Genomic DNA, 19,325 nt, shown 5'->3' with positions numbered 1-19,325 from the left:
CAAGTTTAGAGAAAGAAAACACGTTTGTCAACTATTTGTTTCAAGCCTTTAGAAATCTGCAGCAAAATATTTTTCCATATTTTACCAAAAATAAGCTGATATCAGTACTTCTACAGATGCCCTTAAAAATAAACAGCATACCAAAGGTCAAGGAGAAGAGGGAGCTCTCTTGACGGCTGAGTATAGACAGTTTCCCTTGACGTGAAGGTTCCATAGTGGCATATTCCAATTCCAGAATCTGACCAGCATCAACATCACACACATCACTTTTCTCAGGGCAGCCCATCACTCTGAGATTATGATTGGGCTGCACCTTAATGGGAACACCTACAGAATTTGTTACTGTGAAAGGAGCCCTGTCTTTTAAAGAGTAGTCAAAAGTAGAAGCAGTGCCCTCTGAGAAACCCTGAAAAGGAACACAACATCACGATTAAATGTTTGCAAACTACAAGTTTTTTTCAAAAACTAAACTATGACTATGTGTTTTTTTAGAAACTAATGCTGATGACACACAAAAATAACACACACGTTTCAATTTAAATTCCATTTGACATATTGCAACCAAGAACTAAACATACTTTTGCTAAATTGTTGAAAACATTAAGACAGCTTTTGGATATTGTTATATTCATTGTATCTCCTGAAGAAATATCAACTTCTGTTTGTGGCTCGGGAAGTGCACTAAAATCATCTCCTGGCATCAGAGTTTTATCTTGGACTGGGTTCTTCTTTACCTACGAGGGTAAAAACATAACAAATTTATCAGCCAATGAATAATAAAATTAAAGTACTCTTGATAGAGTTAAATTCTTCTAACTTTGTCACTTAATATCAAGGCCCCTCAAAATTCTCAAACATTTCAGTGCTTCACCTTGACTCAGCACAGATCAACATTCTTTCTTTCTCTGTAATCCACACGTAGGGAAATGTTAGAAATGTGCCACAGAAGCACTCCAAGTAAGTTATGATAGTAGTCTCTCTTCTATCCTCTAAAGAAAGCTATTTACCTAGTGTTACCACACTAACTGGTCATTTTATGCTGATGAACACTCTAAAAGGACACTGAAATCTAAACTGATCTGCTCTGGAAGTAACACCTGGAATTTTTTCTACTTTTTACCAGTAATACCTATAAAAAAGTAATACAATAAGCTTCCAATCAGTCATCAGACTCCATCATAGCTTTTATTCTAAAGGCATTGCAAAAATCTTACAAAACTTTCTTTGTTAGCCCACCTACACCAAAGAAGGCTAGGTCAGAAATATTATTTCTACTTTACTGAGAGGAAATTGGGACATAGGTTAAGTGACTGCCCATCTTTAACATAAGAAATTGCTGAACCAATTTCAATGCCTCACACTTGAGTCAGGCTGCCCCAGAGAGATGGGATGGGATCATTTGTGAAGGGTATAAAAGTATGTTCCTGTTAATCTAGAAAGACGGGCTTCAGAATCTAGGACTCTGAAGGGTTTTCAAGAAGTACCATAAAGAGGTAACATAAAGAATTCATGAACCAGAAGAGCAGTTCTTGAGTCTTTCGGTGTCTTAAAATGATTGAGGATCCTAAAGAGATTCATTTATGTGGGTTATTATCTATCAACGTGCACTCTATGAGAAACCTAAACTGTTGCTGCTACTCAGTCACTCAGTCGTGTCTGACTCTTTGGGACCCCACGGACCGCAGTACACCAGTCTTCCCTGCCCTTCACTACCTCCTGGAGTTTGCTCATACTCATGTCAACTGATTCTAAAAAACTAATAACTGAGAAATCTTTAAATATTCACTTAAAACTAACAATTACATGTTAACAAATAATATTTGAATGAAAAATAACTGTTGAAGATACATAGTGAGAAGAGCATTTATGAATCTCTTTAGTGGAAACCTTAAGAGAAGACAGGTGGATATTCAAAATGGATAATCAACAAGGACCTACTATATAGCACATGGAACTCTACTCAATGTTATGTGGCAGCCTGGATGGGAGGGGAGTTTGAGGGAGAATGGATACATGTATGCGTATGGCTGAGTCCCTTTGCTGCTCACCTGAGATTATCACAACACTGTTAACTGGCTATACCCCAATGCAAAATAAAAAGTTAAAAAAAAAATAGAAGACAGGTGCTTATGAGAGAATGAGAACGAAAATGAAATACAATGACTGGATGTTATTATGAAAAGAATTTTGATCCCAATATCCTCTAAAAGGGTCTCAAGGATCCTGGACTACATCTTAAGAATCTCTGAACCTTGTAAAAGAATATATATAAATGAATGTACACAATGACATTTTATGATCTCCTTACAGCAAGGCTTAAATTCCACGGTCTTTTCTCCTCCACTCTCTCAATCAGCGGCTCCCAAACAGCATGGGTCTCGTTGTAATAATGAACCTGGAAAGGCACCGAATTAACAGAATTATAATGAGAGTCTTCAAACTTTAACTACATATTTCTATAACCAGTATAAAAATACTAAGTAGTGTCATATGTCAATAACCATTTTAAATACATACCTAAAGACACAAAGAATATACATAAAGAGGGTGCTTTTTATTCTACTCTCTTACCTTGCTTCATAAACAAATTATTTAGCAAAAGAACCCTTTAAAAATGATGGCCAAATAAAGAGTATTATACATCAACAAACTAAATGTTAGACTGTATTATCTATTCATAGGTATACTTGCTATGATCATGCACACAAAAAAAGCTCACTTCTTAATTCGTCAGTTGTACTTTTAAGAAGTTGCCTCTGCAGGAAGGTAATAATTAATCTGGTCATACCTCTAATGTCATGTCAGCAGAAGCAGCCATTAGGGAAGTCCAATTTTTAATATTTCCTGAAAACTTAGACTCTGCCAATAATAAAGGTACAGTTCGATGCCCAAGGCCACATTCTAAGGTAACTTGAACTGACTGGACAACAACAGCACAATTTTCCTCTATCAATTGATTTTCAACGTCTCTGAAACTTTCTGTTAATTCTGTGCCCATGTCAACACCAAGAAACCAAGAGTTGCAGTCGCTAATAGATTTGAGGTCCCAAAGATTTTCCGTTTCCTTAGATGTATCTTTGGATTCATCTTCTTTTGTCTTTGGGGACATAGCAGCCATTATTGTCATCACAGTATTAAGAATTATGGGTGAAATCTTTAAAAAAAAGAAAGCAGAAAACAATTCCGAGTAAATTCTTTCCCAGATGAGAAGAAAGAAGACATAATACAAAAACGTTAAGTAACTAATTAAAAATTTAAATGTATCAACTTTATAACTAAGGAAACACAAAAGAGAGCACACACAAAATCACACGTCCAGTCAACTGACCTCAAACCAGTGATTTCTGCTCAAGTTATTCTAGAATTAAGTAACAAACATGTATGTCAACTGTTGAAACCTAACGCTAAATCAATTAATTCAGAGGCAAAAAGTGTTATGTGAAGAGAAAAATGCAGAAGGGTAACTGAATTTTTCAACAAGCTGCATTAACTAAACCAAACTGTGTGATCCTCACCAAGATATACGCACATGGTTTTCATTGGTCTCATTGAAACAGGAAACCTGAGAATCACCATGGAACCCCTTTCACACTAAGACATGAGAATTCCACCTCCTACTATCTTTGGATAGTTTCTTTGCTCACCTCTTCATGCAAATCACTGTGCCTTAGTTCTTACGTCTTCCATGATGATGTCTTTCATGTCTGGTGAACACCATCTCAGCCCACCCTCCACATGATTTTTCTAAAACCCAAATCTGAACATGTCATTCCTATGCTTCATAAAATCTTCAACAACTCCCTCTCACTTTCAGGATAAGATTTAAACTCTCTTTAAGTTAAGGACATAAACCTCTTTGTGACCTGATGCCTCATCAATTAGTTACCCATGACTTTCCAAAGTTTAAGCAATAAGTTAAGTGGCTTGTTTCAATGTTCACTTCTTACAATCCTTACTTATTTAATATGCTAAAGAAATATGACTACATCACCAAAAGAAGAATCCAGTATGTAGTGCTTCCCAAACTTATCTGTCAACCGAATCCTTATTTTCCTTGCCCTATTAATGTAACCTCTAACTATTGCTCTCAGTTCCAACTACACTATACCATTCTCCCCAGACATAATGGGATCACCCCTTCAAGACCTTAAAGGATTTTTCAAACCTGCACCTTTATATATATATATGTAAAGTGATATACAAAGACATGGAAAAACAATCCCTCAGCATCTTAACCCAGTGTCTCAGACAAAGTGCATACAAATCCAAGTTTTCTCCCCATTTAGCAGTATAAGTCTCAACAAAATGCCACCTAAGACAAACTACACTGAGAGAAAACTAAATTGTTATTTACATGGTAATTCAAATGACAATTTGAACCTTGGTTTATTCACTATTCGCTATTTACCTAAATAATAAAGCTACTATCAGAACTGCTATTAATCACCTCAATTTTGTGTCCCTTGGACAGAGAGAGAAACAGATTTTAGAAAGTGTTCTGTACTGTTCATTTGTAATTGACCAAGAGGTCATACTTAGAGAATGTGAAAGGCACTGGAGAATAGATTGCTTTTTCAATACTTGAAATGTAAGAGATAAAAAAATTCTAATACTTTATTTCTAGCATCCAAGTCATTAAAATATTTTGTAAGACATATAAAACATTTAATCACATAAATATTAAATTCAACCAAATAGCACCCCAAATAAAAGCCTAAAAATAACACTGCAAATAAAATAACAGCAAGTTCATTTTTCCATCCTTCCCTTCTCTTTCCACTTCATCTCTGTTCTGCCCATCTAAACCCAATCTCCAACACACAAACAAATATACTAGATAAAAATTATCCTGACCATCTGTATACATTTAAAAGTATAGTTCACACTGAACAACATGGATCTGAACCATGAGAGTCCACTTAAATATGCCGATTTTCAATAGTAAATACTATGGGACTACACTATCTGCATCGGGTTGCATCTGCAGATTTAGAACCTCAGACATGGAAAATCTGAGGAACTGCATATACTGAGGCCTGACTGTAAGTTCAGTTCAGTTCAGTTCAGTCGCTCAGTCGTATCCGACTCTTTGAGACCCCGTGGACTGAAGCACGCCAGGCCTCCCTGTCCACCACCAACTCCCAGAGTTTGCTCAAACTCATGTCCATTGAGTCAGTGATGCCATCCAACCATCTCATCCTCTGCCGTCCCCTTCTCCTCCCATCTTCAATCTTTCCAAAAATCAGGGTCTTTGTGACTATAAAGTTAAGCACTCCTAATCCCCCCATTGCTCAAGAGTCAACTGCAGTCTTTCAAAGAAAACAGAAACAAACATTGGCATTAAAGAAAAATGGATTGGGGTATTTATTGATTACTAAATATGTGACTAGCATAGTGCTCTAAACATGAGACAAATCAAAAGATAAGAAAAATAAAAATTGATTTTCACCCAAATAATATGATTGGCACTAACCTTAATTATAAATTCTTCAACTTTAATATCTATATTTTCTTTTCCTGATGTCTGTGTACATTTTTTCATAAATAGAGAACAGGGCTGTAAGACCTACAAACAGATAAATGAAATTTACTTAAGGACATGTCTTACTTAATTTGAGATCTTTAACTATAGCCTATTACTAAAAGCAAAAAGGCAAATTAAATTATCTGAAAACCTCTCATGAGAGCTCCTCCAAACTATGTCAAGTCTATGATCACAGTAAAGGACTTTCAGCAGTTGTGATGAATTCCTTTATGCCAAATTCTTAAGTAGTAATGCACATTTACTAGCAGAAGTCTAAAATATCTTTTAAATGAAAGTTGTTTAGTCGTGTCCAACTCTTTGCAACCCCATGGACTGTAACCACCAGACTCCTCTGTCTATGGCATTCTCCAGGCTAGAATACTGGAGTGGGCAGCTGTTCCCTTCTCCAGGGCATCTTCCCAAACCAGGAATCAAACCCAGGTATCCTGCATTGCAGGCAGATTCTTTACCATATAAGCCACCAGGGAAGCCCAAAATATCTTTAAAATGATGCCCTGCATAAAATATACTTTAAAGATATCTATAAAAATGAACTACGCAAGATCTTACATTTGCAAAGAGGTAAATGAAAAAATGAAAAAGGTATTTCATTATAACTTTTATGACCACAAAATCACTTGAAATTGTTATTCTAAACAAATAGTTCTGTTAACATTTTTATTTAAAAAAGACTATATGGTAAGGTAGGTAAATGAACAGCTTCCCAATGATTAACAACAGGTCAGTCTTGAATTTCCTGTAATGTCCTTATTAGAATAGATTGCAAATCTTCAAATTCAATGATTTATTAAAACTATGAAGCCTATATTATTAAATATCATTAAAGAAACAAAAAAATGCATCTGAACTGAATGAGGGAATTAGTACTAAACAGCTTTCATTTTTAAAAAATTAGGATGAGCTTTAAATAGAAATGATTAATATAAACTTTCTGTGACATGTCAAGACGATCCCGCTTAAGAATGTTTCATGATAAAGTACAGATTAAGCTCAGCACTGTATTTCTTTACCCAAGTCACTTTATCCATCAATTCTTTTTTTAATTTGAAATAACACTGCAAATAAGTCACATTATATAATGATGCTCTTTAACATAAAATAATCAATTTAATATTAAAAACCAAATGGTGTGGTAGTTAATTCATTTAACCAAAATCACATTTTTCAACAATAATGTGAAAGCACCATTGAAGTTAATTTGTAATAAAGAAAAACAATCTCTTTTGGGCATGTGACTCCAGTTAATGTTTGGTTCATTCATCCATTCAGTCATTCATTGGATATATAGTGGCGAATAAAAGCAAAGTTGAAAAGGAATATTGATTTGTACTAAAATTCAAATACTGTTCAGCAAAAGATGGTATAAGGAAAATTAGTCTGGAGGTAGTCTATAGTTTTGTCACTGCAAACACGGGTAAATCATTTAACATCTTTGGAATTCAACATCTTTATCTGTATAATCTCAAGCTGGAGTAAATATAGATCTCTCATATTCTAGGATTCTATGAACCAACCATTTCTGCCATCCTTCAATTCAAGCTTAGGATATAAAGTCATTCTTACTGTGGTAATATTTTTTCCTCTCTTTTCTCTGAGAAAAGGGCAAGCAAGCACTTTAAGATCTCCCACAGAAGCTGTCATTATCTGTTCAAGTTCGGATGTTGATAGAAAGAAGTCACACTGGAACGAGGCTGTCAGAGCAGGAGCGTCAGCCTTTGTCAGGTTGGCAACAAAAACCACTTCTGGATCCGTGATCTTGGCGTTTAAAGTCATATTCGGTCTTAGAGAGTCATCTGAAGAAACATAAATGGGAACCATGAAAGTTCTAGTAAAGTAAATCTTGTCACTTGTGTATATGTATCTGTAACTTTCTATATTGCTTCTCATATCCTGCTGTTAGGGATATGGTGAAAGTAACAATATAAATAACTGATTGGTTAGGACTAACAATAAATAATTATTAACTAATGCTGATTATGTGGGATTAATGCAATCTTGATCCCTGTTATAAGACTTTGACCTAACAGAAATAATCTTGTTTTGAAGTTCTTTTTGTCAGAATTAACGTGTATATGCAATGCATATACATACATCTGAGTGTGTATTATGCTGCAAGAACAGGGAAGGGAAAACAGGTGAGGGGAACACAGGAAGAGGACAGGAGACCTGCTAAAAGCACACAGACCATTTTACTTGTTTCCTTTGATTTTACCCTAACTATACAGTCAGTGTCATACAATGTATAGTATAAATACATTACATGTATATATGAATACAGAGATTTCACATGACTACTGTTTAAGAAAGGTAAATGGAAAAATTAAATTCTGACCTTGCCAGTTAACAGCAGTTTTCCAATACTGCTCAACTGCACATTAGAGAGAAAAATGCATGACCTTAGACAATTACAATTTATTTTTATTTTTTTTTTAGACAATTAAAATTTAACAGAGAAAAGAAATGTTAATGGCAGAGCTGGAACAAGAGCAGAGGCTTCTTGGCCCCTGATCCAATACATATTTCTATTCCTGTTGTTGTTTAGTCGCTAAGTTGTGTCTGACTCTCTTTGACACCACAGACTGTAGCCCACCAGGCTTCTCTGTCCATACAATTTCCCAGGCAGAATACTGGAGTGGGTTACCATTTTCTTCTCTAGGAGTCTACTCTCTCTTAAAAATTGATGCTTACTAAGGTTTTTCTTCTGAACATATTTAAATTTGAAAGAGTAATTTTACATTCTTAAACTCTCCATTTCTCTTTTTTCCTGTTTGCAATTCTGGTAAAATATAAGACAAGTTATCATCTGTGACAAATAAACTCTGCTAACCTTTCTCCATCTTGATTTTTGCTAAGGCAGTCTGTCTCAGTGGAATCTGTGATTCTTTAGTCATATTTTCTGGACTCTGAGGTATAGCCTTGATAAAGAAATCTGCCACAGTCATCAGAAATTCCACACTGGCACATACATACAGCTTGTCAAGAACAGCATCAATATGACTTTCATTTCTGCCTTGTTGGTAACTTATGTCAATCATAGAACTGTTGTTCTCTTGACCATTCTTCTTATCAATCATTCTGAAAAAAATTTATGTACATTCATTATTTTATTCCTGCTAAAACACTTAAAAAGATGAAAAATTTTCTAAGTATCTTATAATAGTTTCTCTTTCACCTTTCAGTTTCCAACCTGTATAGAAAACAGATAATTGTTAACTGGAGTCTAATTAGCTAATCAACAACCAAGACAGGGTCTCCTAGTCTCCACAGCCAAGGTTCATGGTAATAAGTAATCATAAGAGCATTTTATAATTATAATGCAATACTAGAAAAAAAATCAATGACCACTGAAAGAAAGTTTGGCAATTAACAAAATACATTATTGTAGCCCCATAAAATTTAAAAGACAACCTCTTTATTTTATAAAATAAAACATCCTTGAAGGAATTTATCTCCAAAGATCATCCTATACAACTGACTCCCAAGTTAGTCCATGTAACTCAAATCTCGCAGTGTTCATCAAGGGTCTGCAATGAGTTTCCACACAGCCTCAAGCACGCTGCAAAAAGCCGGCTATGAAACAGAAGCATGGTCTTTATCACCCTTGCCTAGACTGCTATGCCAAGACACAAAGTTTGCAAACTAGAAAAGTTGGATGCATGAAAGCACTCTTCCCTCATTTATTCATCTCTTAGAAAGACAAAGGGCTCAAGCAGCAGAACAGTTATTCTCCAAAAATAATCAAGAACAAAAACATTACGTATCTCATTATTTGTGAAAGGAATAAAAATATAATTAGGCTACTAAAGTTGCATATTTCTCACTCTGTAGTAAGGTGACATGGAGCTGTCTTTCAAAATGAGCTGATAAATGTGAAAATTAGGGATTCCATTTCTGCTAAAACTTTCTTTAATCCTGCAGGGTTTTTTCTTTCAACTTAAGTATAGTTGATCTACTAAAACTTTTAAAGAAATTTTACAGAACTGTTTTAAAACATATATACAAAAGAAAGATCCATAAATTGAAGGCTTTTTTGAAAAAAGATTCTGCCTACTGAAAACAATTTACAAAAATATACCACTAATGAACCACACCACGTGGAATTCACTATTAAAATTCTTACATTTTCTTAGTTCCCACTTTTAAGACAATATTATTAAACTTCCCTTTAATTCAAACATAAAAGCAACTGAATCTGAAATTAGCACAGTTTCTTGATGCACTTCAAAATGAAATATGACCAAAGACCTATGTTGATAATCCCAAGGAACAGAATCCCTAAAAGGATGATCAAAAGACCCCTTCTGACCATCTGAAGCCAAGCAATCAAGTTAACAATGCCAAGCACAATGTCAACCTTTTACATGTACAGCAAATTGAGAAATGACAAACCTTGATGTTGCTCTCTCAATTCCTTCTCTGAGATCATCAAGAGTGCAGGTCTTAAGTTTAATACTGACATTCAATGAGCCATCCTTAAACATCTTCCCTGAAGAGGCCATAAGATGGAGCCTGAGTTCACCGAGCCGGAAACTGTCATTATGAAATGCAAGTTTGGATTCCTGTGGTATATTTTTCAAGCAAAAGAATCAATTATCTTCAGGTGTTATGTAATTACTTTTAAATATATCTCTTAACTCAGAGATTAAAAGCAAATTTTTAAAGTATGAGTATTAAAACTGGAACAAAGAATAATATGCATGTTTGTGATTGTATATGCACATGCAAATAAATACCCAAGTGTGTATGCTGACATTCAACAAGGGTTAATACATAAAATTTTCTGATTTACAGTTCAATGCAAAAAGTAAATCAGGAAACTGTCAATTAATCACTCTAACTTATAAATATTTAATGAGCTCTTCTGTAAAACACTCTGTGATAGGAACTAAAGGCTTTATGAGAAAGGATAAAGCATGGTACGTGATCTTAGTAAGCTTATACTCTAATTGAAAAAAAAAAATGGAAATTTATTACAAGGAACATCACAAGGAGATGCTATAATTTGTAAGCAATTAAAAAATGATATATTGTCACTTATTTATTCATACTTGCATCTCCCCATATTCCACAAAGAATATTAAGAGATTAGGTAAAGAATAAAAACAGCAAAAGCTCATAGGGTCAAAGAGATAACTGTGGGCTAGGAAAAATTCATGAAGAACATGAGAACTAACCGAACTTCAGAGATTGATTGGAATCAGGCGAAGAGGGGTAGAAGGCATTCTAGACAGACAAAGAACATGAGTAAACCGTTCAAGATGCTCTGGGGGCATAATGTACACGCAGGCATCTCAGGCTTGAATATTTCAATAAAAGAAAAGTAGGGAAAGAAGTCTGGGAAGGAATGTAGAGGCCTACCCATGGTCTCAAACCCTCAAGATTTAAACTTTAAGGAAAAACGAACTCAATATGTATTCCACCATAACACATAGAAGACTCTTGAGAGTCCCTTGGACTGCAAGGAGATCCAACCAGTCCATCCTAAAGGAGATCAGTCCTGGGTGTTCATTGGAAGGACTGATGCTGAAGCTGAAACTCCAATATTTTGACCACCTGATGGGAAGAGCTGACTCATTGGAAAAGACCCTGATGCTGGGAAAGATTGGGGGCAGGAGGAGAAGGGGACGACAGAGGATGAGACGGTTGGATGGCATCACCGACTCGATGGACATGGGTTTGGGTGGACTCTGGGAGTTGGTGATGGACAGGGAGGCCTGGCATGCTGCGGTTCATGGGGTCGCAAAGAGTCCGACGTGACTGAACTGAACTGACAACACATAGCTCAAATTTCTGTAGGTGTGCTGAGACACTAAAAGAACAAAACCCAACCAACCAAGCAAAACAACAACAACAACAAAAAAAAAAACACAGAGAGAGAAAATCTCTGGGGAAGTAGGATTTTCGGTTTAGCGGTGATTGCTCACTACAGACCAGTGTATTGATATAAGGGTGCTGCTGGTGGGCAATTCTTGGCACCATGGTTCTAAATGCCTATCTTCTCTTACTCAAAACAGTACAAGGCATGTAAATGGGTCAGAATGAAATTATTATTGGAAAGTTGCAATGCCTTTAATTTATAAAAATACAGATAGTTCACAAACTTGTGATTTGTAACTATTAATAGAAATGACCAATGACACATCTACTAATCACAATATAACAGAGTTTCTGGTATGGTTACTGACGTAGACAATTTGGAGGCACTGCATGGTCTTTTTTAATAAGTTAAAATTCACATAATGTAAAACTGAGTGTTTTCTAAGTAGAATGGGAATCTGTAAACGGCTACATGACACTGAGGAACCTGAACTTGTGCCAATGTCTAAGCTGAATGAAAGGACAAAGAGCAACAAACAAGGAAGCCACTGCAATACTGTGTGAGCTGCTGCTGCTGCTAAGTCGCTTCAGTTTTGTCCGACTCTGTGCGACCGCGTAGAGGGCAGCCCACCAGGCTCCCCCGTCCCTGGGATTCTCCAAGCAAGAACACTGGAGTGGGTTGCCATTTCCTTCTCCAATGCATGAAAGTGGAAACGGAAAGTGAAGTTGCTCAGTCGTGTCCGACTCTTAGCGATCCCATAGACTGCAGCCTACCAGGCTCCTCCGTCCATGGGATTTTCCAGGCAAGAGTACTGGAGCAGGTTGCCATTTCCTTCTCCGATGTGTGAGCTAAGAAGCCTCAAATAATGCAGCAGTGAGAACTTCTAGGAAAGAACAGAAGTTCACTCAAAGAAAAAACTGACAGTACTTGGTGTCCAAATGAATAAAGAACATCAACAAAGAAGGAAGTAAAAGAAAACAACAAGAGTCTAAGGTTGGGCAGCCAGTAGAATAATAGTATCTTAATTGAAATGAAGAATATATTTAACTGTTCATTTTGCATTATGTCATTTTCTGATCTTTTATTAACATTAATGTTAAACATTAGAAATTAAGGCAGCCACCTCACACCAGTCAGAATGGCCATCATTAAAATGTCTGCAAATAACAAACTGCTGGAGAGGGTATGGAGAAAAGGAAACCCTTCTGCACTGTTGGTGGGAATATAAACTGGTACACCCACTATGGAAAATAGTATGGAAGTTCCTTAGAAATTTAAAAATATAGTTGCCATATGATCTAGCAATCACACACCTAGGCATATATCCAGACAGAAATACATTTGAAAAGATACAAGCACCCCTATGTTCATACAGAACTATTCACAGTAGCCAAGATAAGGAAACAACCATTGAATGGATAAAGAAGATATGGTACGTATATACAATGGAAGGTGATTCAGCCATAAAAAGGATGAAATAATGTCATTTGCAGGAACATGGATGGAACTAGAGATTATCATACTAAGTGAAGTAAGTCAGAAAGACAAATACCATATAATATCACTTATATGTGGAATCTTAAAATGTTGACACAAATGAACATATTTACAAAACAAAAACAGACTCACAGAGGTAGAGAACAGACTTGTGGCTGCCAAGGATTGGAAGTTTGGGATGAGTAGATGCAAACTATTATACATAGGATGGATAAACAGCAAGGTCCTACTGTATATCACAGGGAACTATATTCAATATCTTATGATATACCATAATGGAAAAGAATATAAAAAATGAATATATATATAACTGAATCACTTTGCTATACAGCAGAAATTAATGCAACACTGTGAATCAACTATACTTCAATAAAATTTGAAAAAAAAAATTAATGCTGTCTATTGCACAAATGACAGATACTTGCCCAAGGTCCAACAGTAATAATATATGAATACTGTATAACTCTTAGAAAACAATATGAAACATAACAAAACATATACATGGACATAAACAATAGATATAATACTTACAATAAGTGCTTATTATGGGTATTATTATATCATATGCATGAGTATTATGATGATATTAATTAACTGATATGATAAAAAACATCTATTAGAAGACACTATATAAAAAAGGTTTCTAAAAAAATATCAATGACACATTATGTGGTTCAAATCATAATGGCACTTGACTTTGGTTCCTCAATTCACTAATCAGTATCCTTACTAAATAAAAAGTTTATTCAAGAGAAACATAATCAGGGAGAGGGGATCGGGATGGGGAACACATGTAAATCCATGGCTGATTCATGTCAATGTATGGCAAAAACCACTACAATATTGTAAAGTAATTAGCCTCCAACTAATAAAAATAAATGGAAAAAAAAAAAGAGAGAAACATAATTAACATTTATATATCATGGATAATCATAAATTTTAAAATAACCCTCTAAGGTCCCAAAGCCACTAAATTATTTTCCTTAAATAGTTAAATATGCATGTATATATAACTATGTAATAAAACTGTACATATAGCTAATTATCCACATATAAAATACTTCTCCTAAAGCTAGATCTAAATATTTTAGCGCTGATAATGCTTGGAAAAAAGTAAAAAGCTCTCCTTAGCCTAGAAAGATTAAAAACACTAACAAAGTGCAAACAGAGAGCAAGACCAGTGCATACTCCATAGGCCAAATAGAATTTAACAGACATCAATCTTGAGAGGAAAAACCACATCAAAAAAATGACAACATTCTAAAATTGAATATCAAGAGCCAAGGACCTTCTCCCAGATATAGATATTAACTACATACCTGGCTGGTATCATTGTTATAAAGTACAATAGAAAGAGATTCAAAGTGAAAGTCAAACTGGAGAGTGACACTCTGGTCCAAAGCAAGCTTTGAGTCTGTCACATCTTCTTGTTCTGATGGTTCAAACAAAAATATGAAAATTAGTAAGATTTTAAGTATGTATATGACTTTACATATATTTTGAAAGCTAGGATAATAATTTATTATTCTAAATTTATATCATACTTTCAAGAATTATTTAAATCATGATAAAACAATGAACAAAAATGGCAGTATATCCATAAATATTTAGTACAGGGCAAAATGACAGACACAGACTATCTACATTAAAAATAAAAAGACGGCCTGGCAAAGACTATTAAGACAACTTTTTTTAAAAAGTCCTACAAACGCAAGACTACTTCATTGTAGTTTATAATTATCAAAACATTTCACTTAACTGGTTACAGGCCATTCTCAAAGAGATTATGAAATTGGAGGCAGAGAAGAGTAAAATACCTTGTCCAAGAACAGACAGCTAGTCAGTAAAAGATCCTCTGCCAGTGTAGTTCATGTCTCACTATCTTTAATTACCTATGTCATCCGTTCCATTACCTTTGATAGAATAGAATATAACTTAAAAGCAGAGTTGAAGAGACCTCAAATATAATGTGGGACAGAGAGTGGGACAGGGAGTCTCTGGAATTTTGAGGTGAAAGAGACTTCAAGAAGTAATGCAGTCTTATCCCTCATCTTTAGACAGAAACTTTTTAGACAAAGAAGAATACATAATGCTTTCAATCCCGCTTACAAACTGATTCTGCGGTCTCTTTTGGAGATGGATTCTATTCCTTTGATCATTTATAGGAAACCCTATTCTTACAAGTTATTGCAAGAGCAAACACAGCGTAACTTTAACTACATAAAGGCTTCTCAGAGTTTTCCAAGTTGGAAAACTCTAGGGTTTTTCCCTTTACCTTTCCTGAAAATAAGTTACATTCCCATCTTCATTATCTCTGTAGTTTTTCCATCAGAACTTTTTTTGTTTTCCCAAGTGCCACATTAACTATACAGCTTGAACCAGGGACACAAACTGACCACAGCTGAACATAGTGAGATTGTTAACCACATGAAGCTTGCCTGCTACAGTTTCTTCATCCGTACAGTACACAGTTCCTGTCTAACTACGGCAACGGCATACTTATCAACATTTGTCTGCACGGCGGCATGAACTCAGCCTGGGGAGAGATGTAGGGAGGCCTCACGAAACTCATATAGTGCTCATAACTATCCTGAACCAAAAACCTTATTTTGCACACTGCTCTAGGCATTTGTTTTATGACTTCAAAATACACCAGCCCTAACTATAGGAGAAGCACTGCTGGCTTAGTATTATTTACTGGCAGCTTAATCGCTGCCGTAACTAACAGTCTATGACTTAAGCAGGATAAAAGCACAGCAGTCTGGGGTCATTTTTAAATGGACAAGGAACACTCCATCTCACTTTAGCCATGAAGATACTAACTTATTCACAGTCTAAAATAAAACATGATATTCACGTAACAATTTTAAATGATGAAGAACAGGGAAATTATAAAATTATTCAATAAACTTGGCCAAGAAAGCAAAAAGGAACCTTATATGTTAGAAAAATTGTCTTTTAAAAATGGCTGAATTTAAAAGGTTCAGTGCCTTTGAAAGATAACAGTTTTAATAATCTGGAAAATTCCAATATGTATCTGACTATATCACTCCCCAGTGAAGACAGATAAGCAAAGCTGTTACTGAACAAGAATACCTTCCTATTTCACGGACCAGTCATCTGAGTATGACACCAGTTCCTTTTTTCTCTTTTTTATTTTGGGATCTTACTATGCTGCATCCCCACTTTGCTTTTTCTCTCAAAGTGTACTACCTCAGTTCAGTGCAGTTCACCGCAGTTGCTGAGTCGTGTCCGACTCTTTGCGACCTCATGAACCATAGCACACCAGGCCTCCCTGTCCATCACCAACTCCCGGAGTTTACCCAAACTCATCTCCACTGAGTCGGTGATGCCATCCAACCATCTCATCCTCTGTTGTCCGCTTCTCCTCCTGCCCTCAATCTTTCCCAGCATCAGGGTCTTTTCCAATGAGTCAGCTCTTCGCATCAGGTGGCCAAAATATTGGAGTTTCAGCGTCAACATCAGTCCTTCCAATGAACATCCAGGACTCATCTCCTTTAGGATGGACTGGTTGGATCTCCTTGCAGTCCAAGGGACTCTCAAGAGTCTTCTCCAACACCATGGTTCAAAAGCATCAATTCTCCGACACTCATCTTTCTCTACAATCCAACTCCCACATCCATACATGACCACCGGAAAAACCACAGCCTTGACTAGACGGATCTTTGTTGACAAAGTAATGTCTCTGCTTTTTAATATGCTGTCTAGGTTGGTCATAACCTTCCTCCCAAGGAGTAAGTGTCTTTTAATTCCATGGCTGCAATCACCATCTGCAGTGGTTTTGGAGTCCAAAAAATAAAGTCAGCCACTATTTCCACTGTTCCCCCATCAATTTGCTATGAAGTGATGGGACCAGATGCCATGATCTTAGTTTTCTGAATGTTGAGCTTTAAGCCAACTTTTTCACTCTCCTCTTTCACTTTCATCAAGAGGCTCTTTAGTTCTTCTTCACTTTCTGCCATAAGGGTGGTGTCATCTGCATATCTGAGGTTATTGATATTTCTCCCGGCAACCTTGATTACAGCTTGTGCTTCCTCCAGCCAGCGTTTCTCATGATGTACTCGCATAATAACGTAAAAATAAGAGGGGACAATATCAGCCTTGATGTACTCCTCTCCCCAGAGATTCTGACTGGACCCATCCAGGATGGGGCCCAGGAATCTGTGTGTTAGGCAAGCCTCTCTGGTTCTGTTGGTTGCAGCTGGTCCACGGAACACATTTTGAGAAAGTCTGATCTGCTTCAGCAAGCATTGCCCAGAAAGGTTGGACATGATGACTTTTGCAAAGAATCACCAGGTCTGTTGGAGTATCTGCCTGACTCAGCCCCCGAGCATGGGCCAGTCTAACCCTTTTCCAGCCTTTGCAGTTAGCGCTTTGTGTATGGCGGCCCTTTCCATTTAACACGACAGTCTGGCTGGAGAGGAGGCTGTAAGGCCCCTGCTTTACAGGTAAACCAGGTGAGGGACAGGGAGGCCAGGTGCATTCCTCAGGCCGCAAGGCTTGTAAGGGACAGCGGGCACCCGGGCCCCAGGCGTGAGCGACCCTGCGAGGCGGGTGCCCTTGAGGTGCCGCGGCCAGCCCTGGTGCCGCCCCTGCTCAGCGGTGCGCCTGCATCTCCGCTCCTCGTTCACTGGGTGACCCGAAGTCCTTGCGGAGAGGACCTGACTTGAACCGAGGGCTCACCGTTGATTCTCTTCAGAACCCTGGCAGTAGCCCTTGACCTCATCCCTAACTTCTTCTTGCCATATAGTTTATGAATCTTCATCATTAAAAAGAAAGAAAAAATCCAGATGGCTTGGAGAAACAAGTGTGGATGACTTAGGGCAGAATCAGAATTTTCTACATGATGGACTTTCTAACCTAGTTTGTATCTCAATCCAAAAGCATTGTACCTCTAAATATTAAAATAATAATGATAAAAATTGGCATCATTTTAAAAATTGCTTTGCCAGCCCCTTCAGAGCCTGCCCCAGCCTTGTTGGGTGCACCCGCCTTATCATTTCCCTCCCCGTCAACTTCAGGTAACCTCCACGGGAGCTGATGGGCCTCCTGACTCCAGATGGGTTTGCCTTTCATGCAGTGTTGCCCTGTCCGCCTGCCATGGAAACAATTCCAGGTCATTCCCATTTATTTAATTAATTTCAGAAATGAAATTATTTTGCCCAATAACGAGAATGCTAATGGGACTTATTGTAATGGCTCAGTTCTGGCTTGTTGGTTCGAAAATAAACGCCTTCATTTCAATATTTGCCTTTTGGCTGCAGCCCGTTAACCTGTCACACCCCCGTAACCTCATTAACATCCCGGCTTAATTGTCAGTTAATGTGAGCCCAGGTTTCATAAAACAGATTTTTCTGTCCTCGCTGTGCAGTTTTGTCCCCAGATTATACCCCTGTGTTGGCGTTGCCAACCAATAGACAGATTGGAGTGGCATAACGTGTACTTTTAAACATAGTAGCGTTATAGGTGCCTTGATAATACATATTTGAGGCAATTTTTAGAAGTTAGAGTAAAGTGAGAAAAATAAATCTTAGCTCCTTGGGGCATAATTGTGACACTGAGATTTGTGGAGGTGTGCTCTGTCTATAACTGGGACAGGCAGCCAGAAGTAAGAGAGGGGAGAGTGGAACCAGTTCAGAATCTGAGGCAGAATTAAAATCTACATGCTAATAGCTTTCCTGCCAGTCACCAGTAGATTCATTCTTCACATCTCCGGCATACAAAGCTTATTTCAAAATAAATTCCGGGGAGCGTTCAACCTGATTGAATCTGCTGTAAGCTCTGTTAATACATTTGTTTGAGTCACTTGCACTCAAAAGCTTTTTTCGGCAGAATATCACTTTTTTATATTATTCATAGTAATGCAATCCCCCCCCCCCACCTTCATTCTTCAGAGTTTCCCATTAAGTCATGATACATGGCTCAGAGAAAGTTGGATCGACCGCTAAGCACACGATCTGGACTTCTGTGTGTCTCCTTTTTGTCCATCTCTCAGATCAAGTCACTTGGCAGCAGCAGGACATGGGCCACTCCAGACCATTCGATTGAAGAGCTCTTGTTAGGAGATTAGGCGGCTAATCTGTAAGCCAGCTAATGGAAATCATTCTGGGAAAGGAAATAAAACTGAGCAACATTAGCAAAATCACTACATGTTATAGGAATCAAGTACATCCTAAACGGCTTAATCCTGCAGTTTGGATTCCAAGCCTACGGGGTAAAACGAACTTCTCAGATGACCTGTGTTACTCAAATACATAATACCTGTGTTGTGCAGGACATCTTTCTGAGATGGGGACTCCTTATTTTTCGTTTGATCGGGCAAAGTAAACAAGGGCATAATGGATTAAAGAAAAAGGAAGGAAGAACTGAAATACTTTTTCCCCCCTTAATGAAGGAAAATACCTAGGTTGAAAATACCTGACACATGTTATGGAAGAAATATTT

The 19,325-nt window shown here is 37.0% G+C and overlaps 1 protein-coding gene across 2 annotated transcripts in view; it reads right to left on the bottom strand.

The window, feature by feature from the left end:
• The window catches only part of VPS13C (vacuolar protein sorting 13 homolog C), a 182,138-nt gene that overhangs the window by 49,971 nt on the left and 112,842 nt on the right, over positions 1-19,325 (bottom strand). For both annotated transcript variants that reach the window (XM_043471782.1, XM_043471783.1), the window contains exons 49-55: positions 8,373-8,620; positions 7,109-7,338; positions 5,474-5,566; positions 2,789-3,154; positions 2,309-2,395; positions 579-734; positions 142-406 (exon numbers count right to left, since the gene is read on the bottom strand). In XM_043471782.1, coding sequence (XP_043327717.1) covers positions 142-406; positions 579-734; positions 2,309-2,395; positions 2,789-3,154; positions 5,474-5,566; positions 7,109-7,338; positions 8,373-8,620 — 1,445 coding nt within the window. The remainder of the gene's footprint in view (positions 1-141; positions 407-578; positions 735-2,308; positions 2,396-2,788; positions 3,155-5,473; positions 5,567-7,108; positions 7,339-8,372; positions 8,621-19,325) is intronic.

Source organism: Cervus canadensis, chromosome 6, assembly GCF_019320065.1.
Source record: "Cervus canadensis isolate Bull #8, Minnesota chromosome 6, ASM1932006v1, whole genome shotgun sequence".
Lineage (NCBI taxonomy): Eukaryota > Metazoa > Chordata > Mammalia > Artiodactyla > Cervidae > Cervus > Cervus canadensis.
This window is presented reverse-complemented; position numbering and strand designations above follow the sequence as displayed.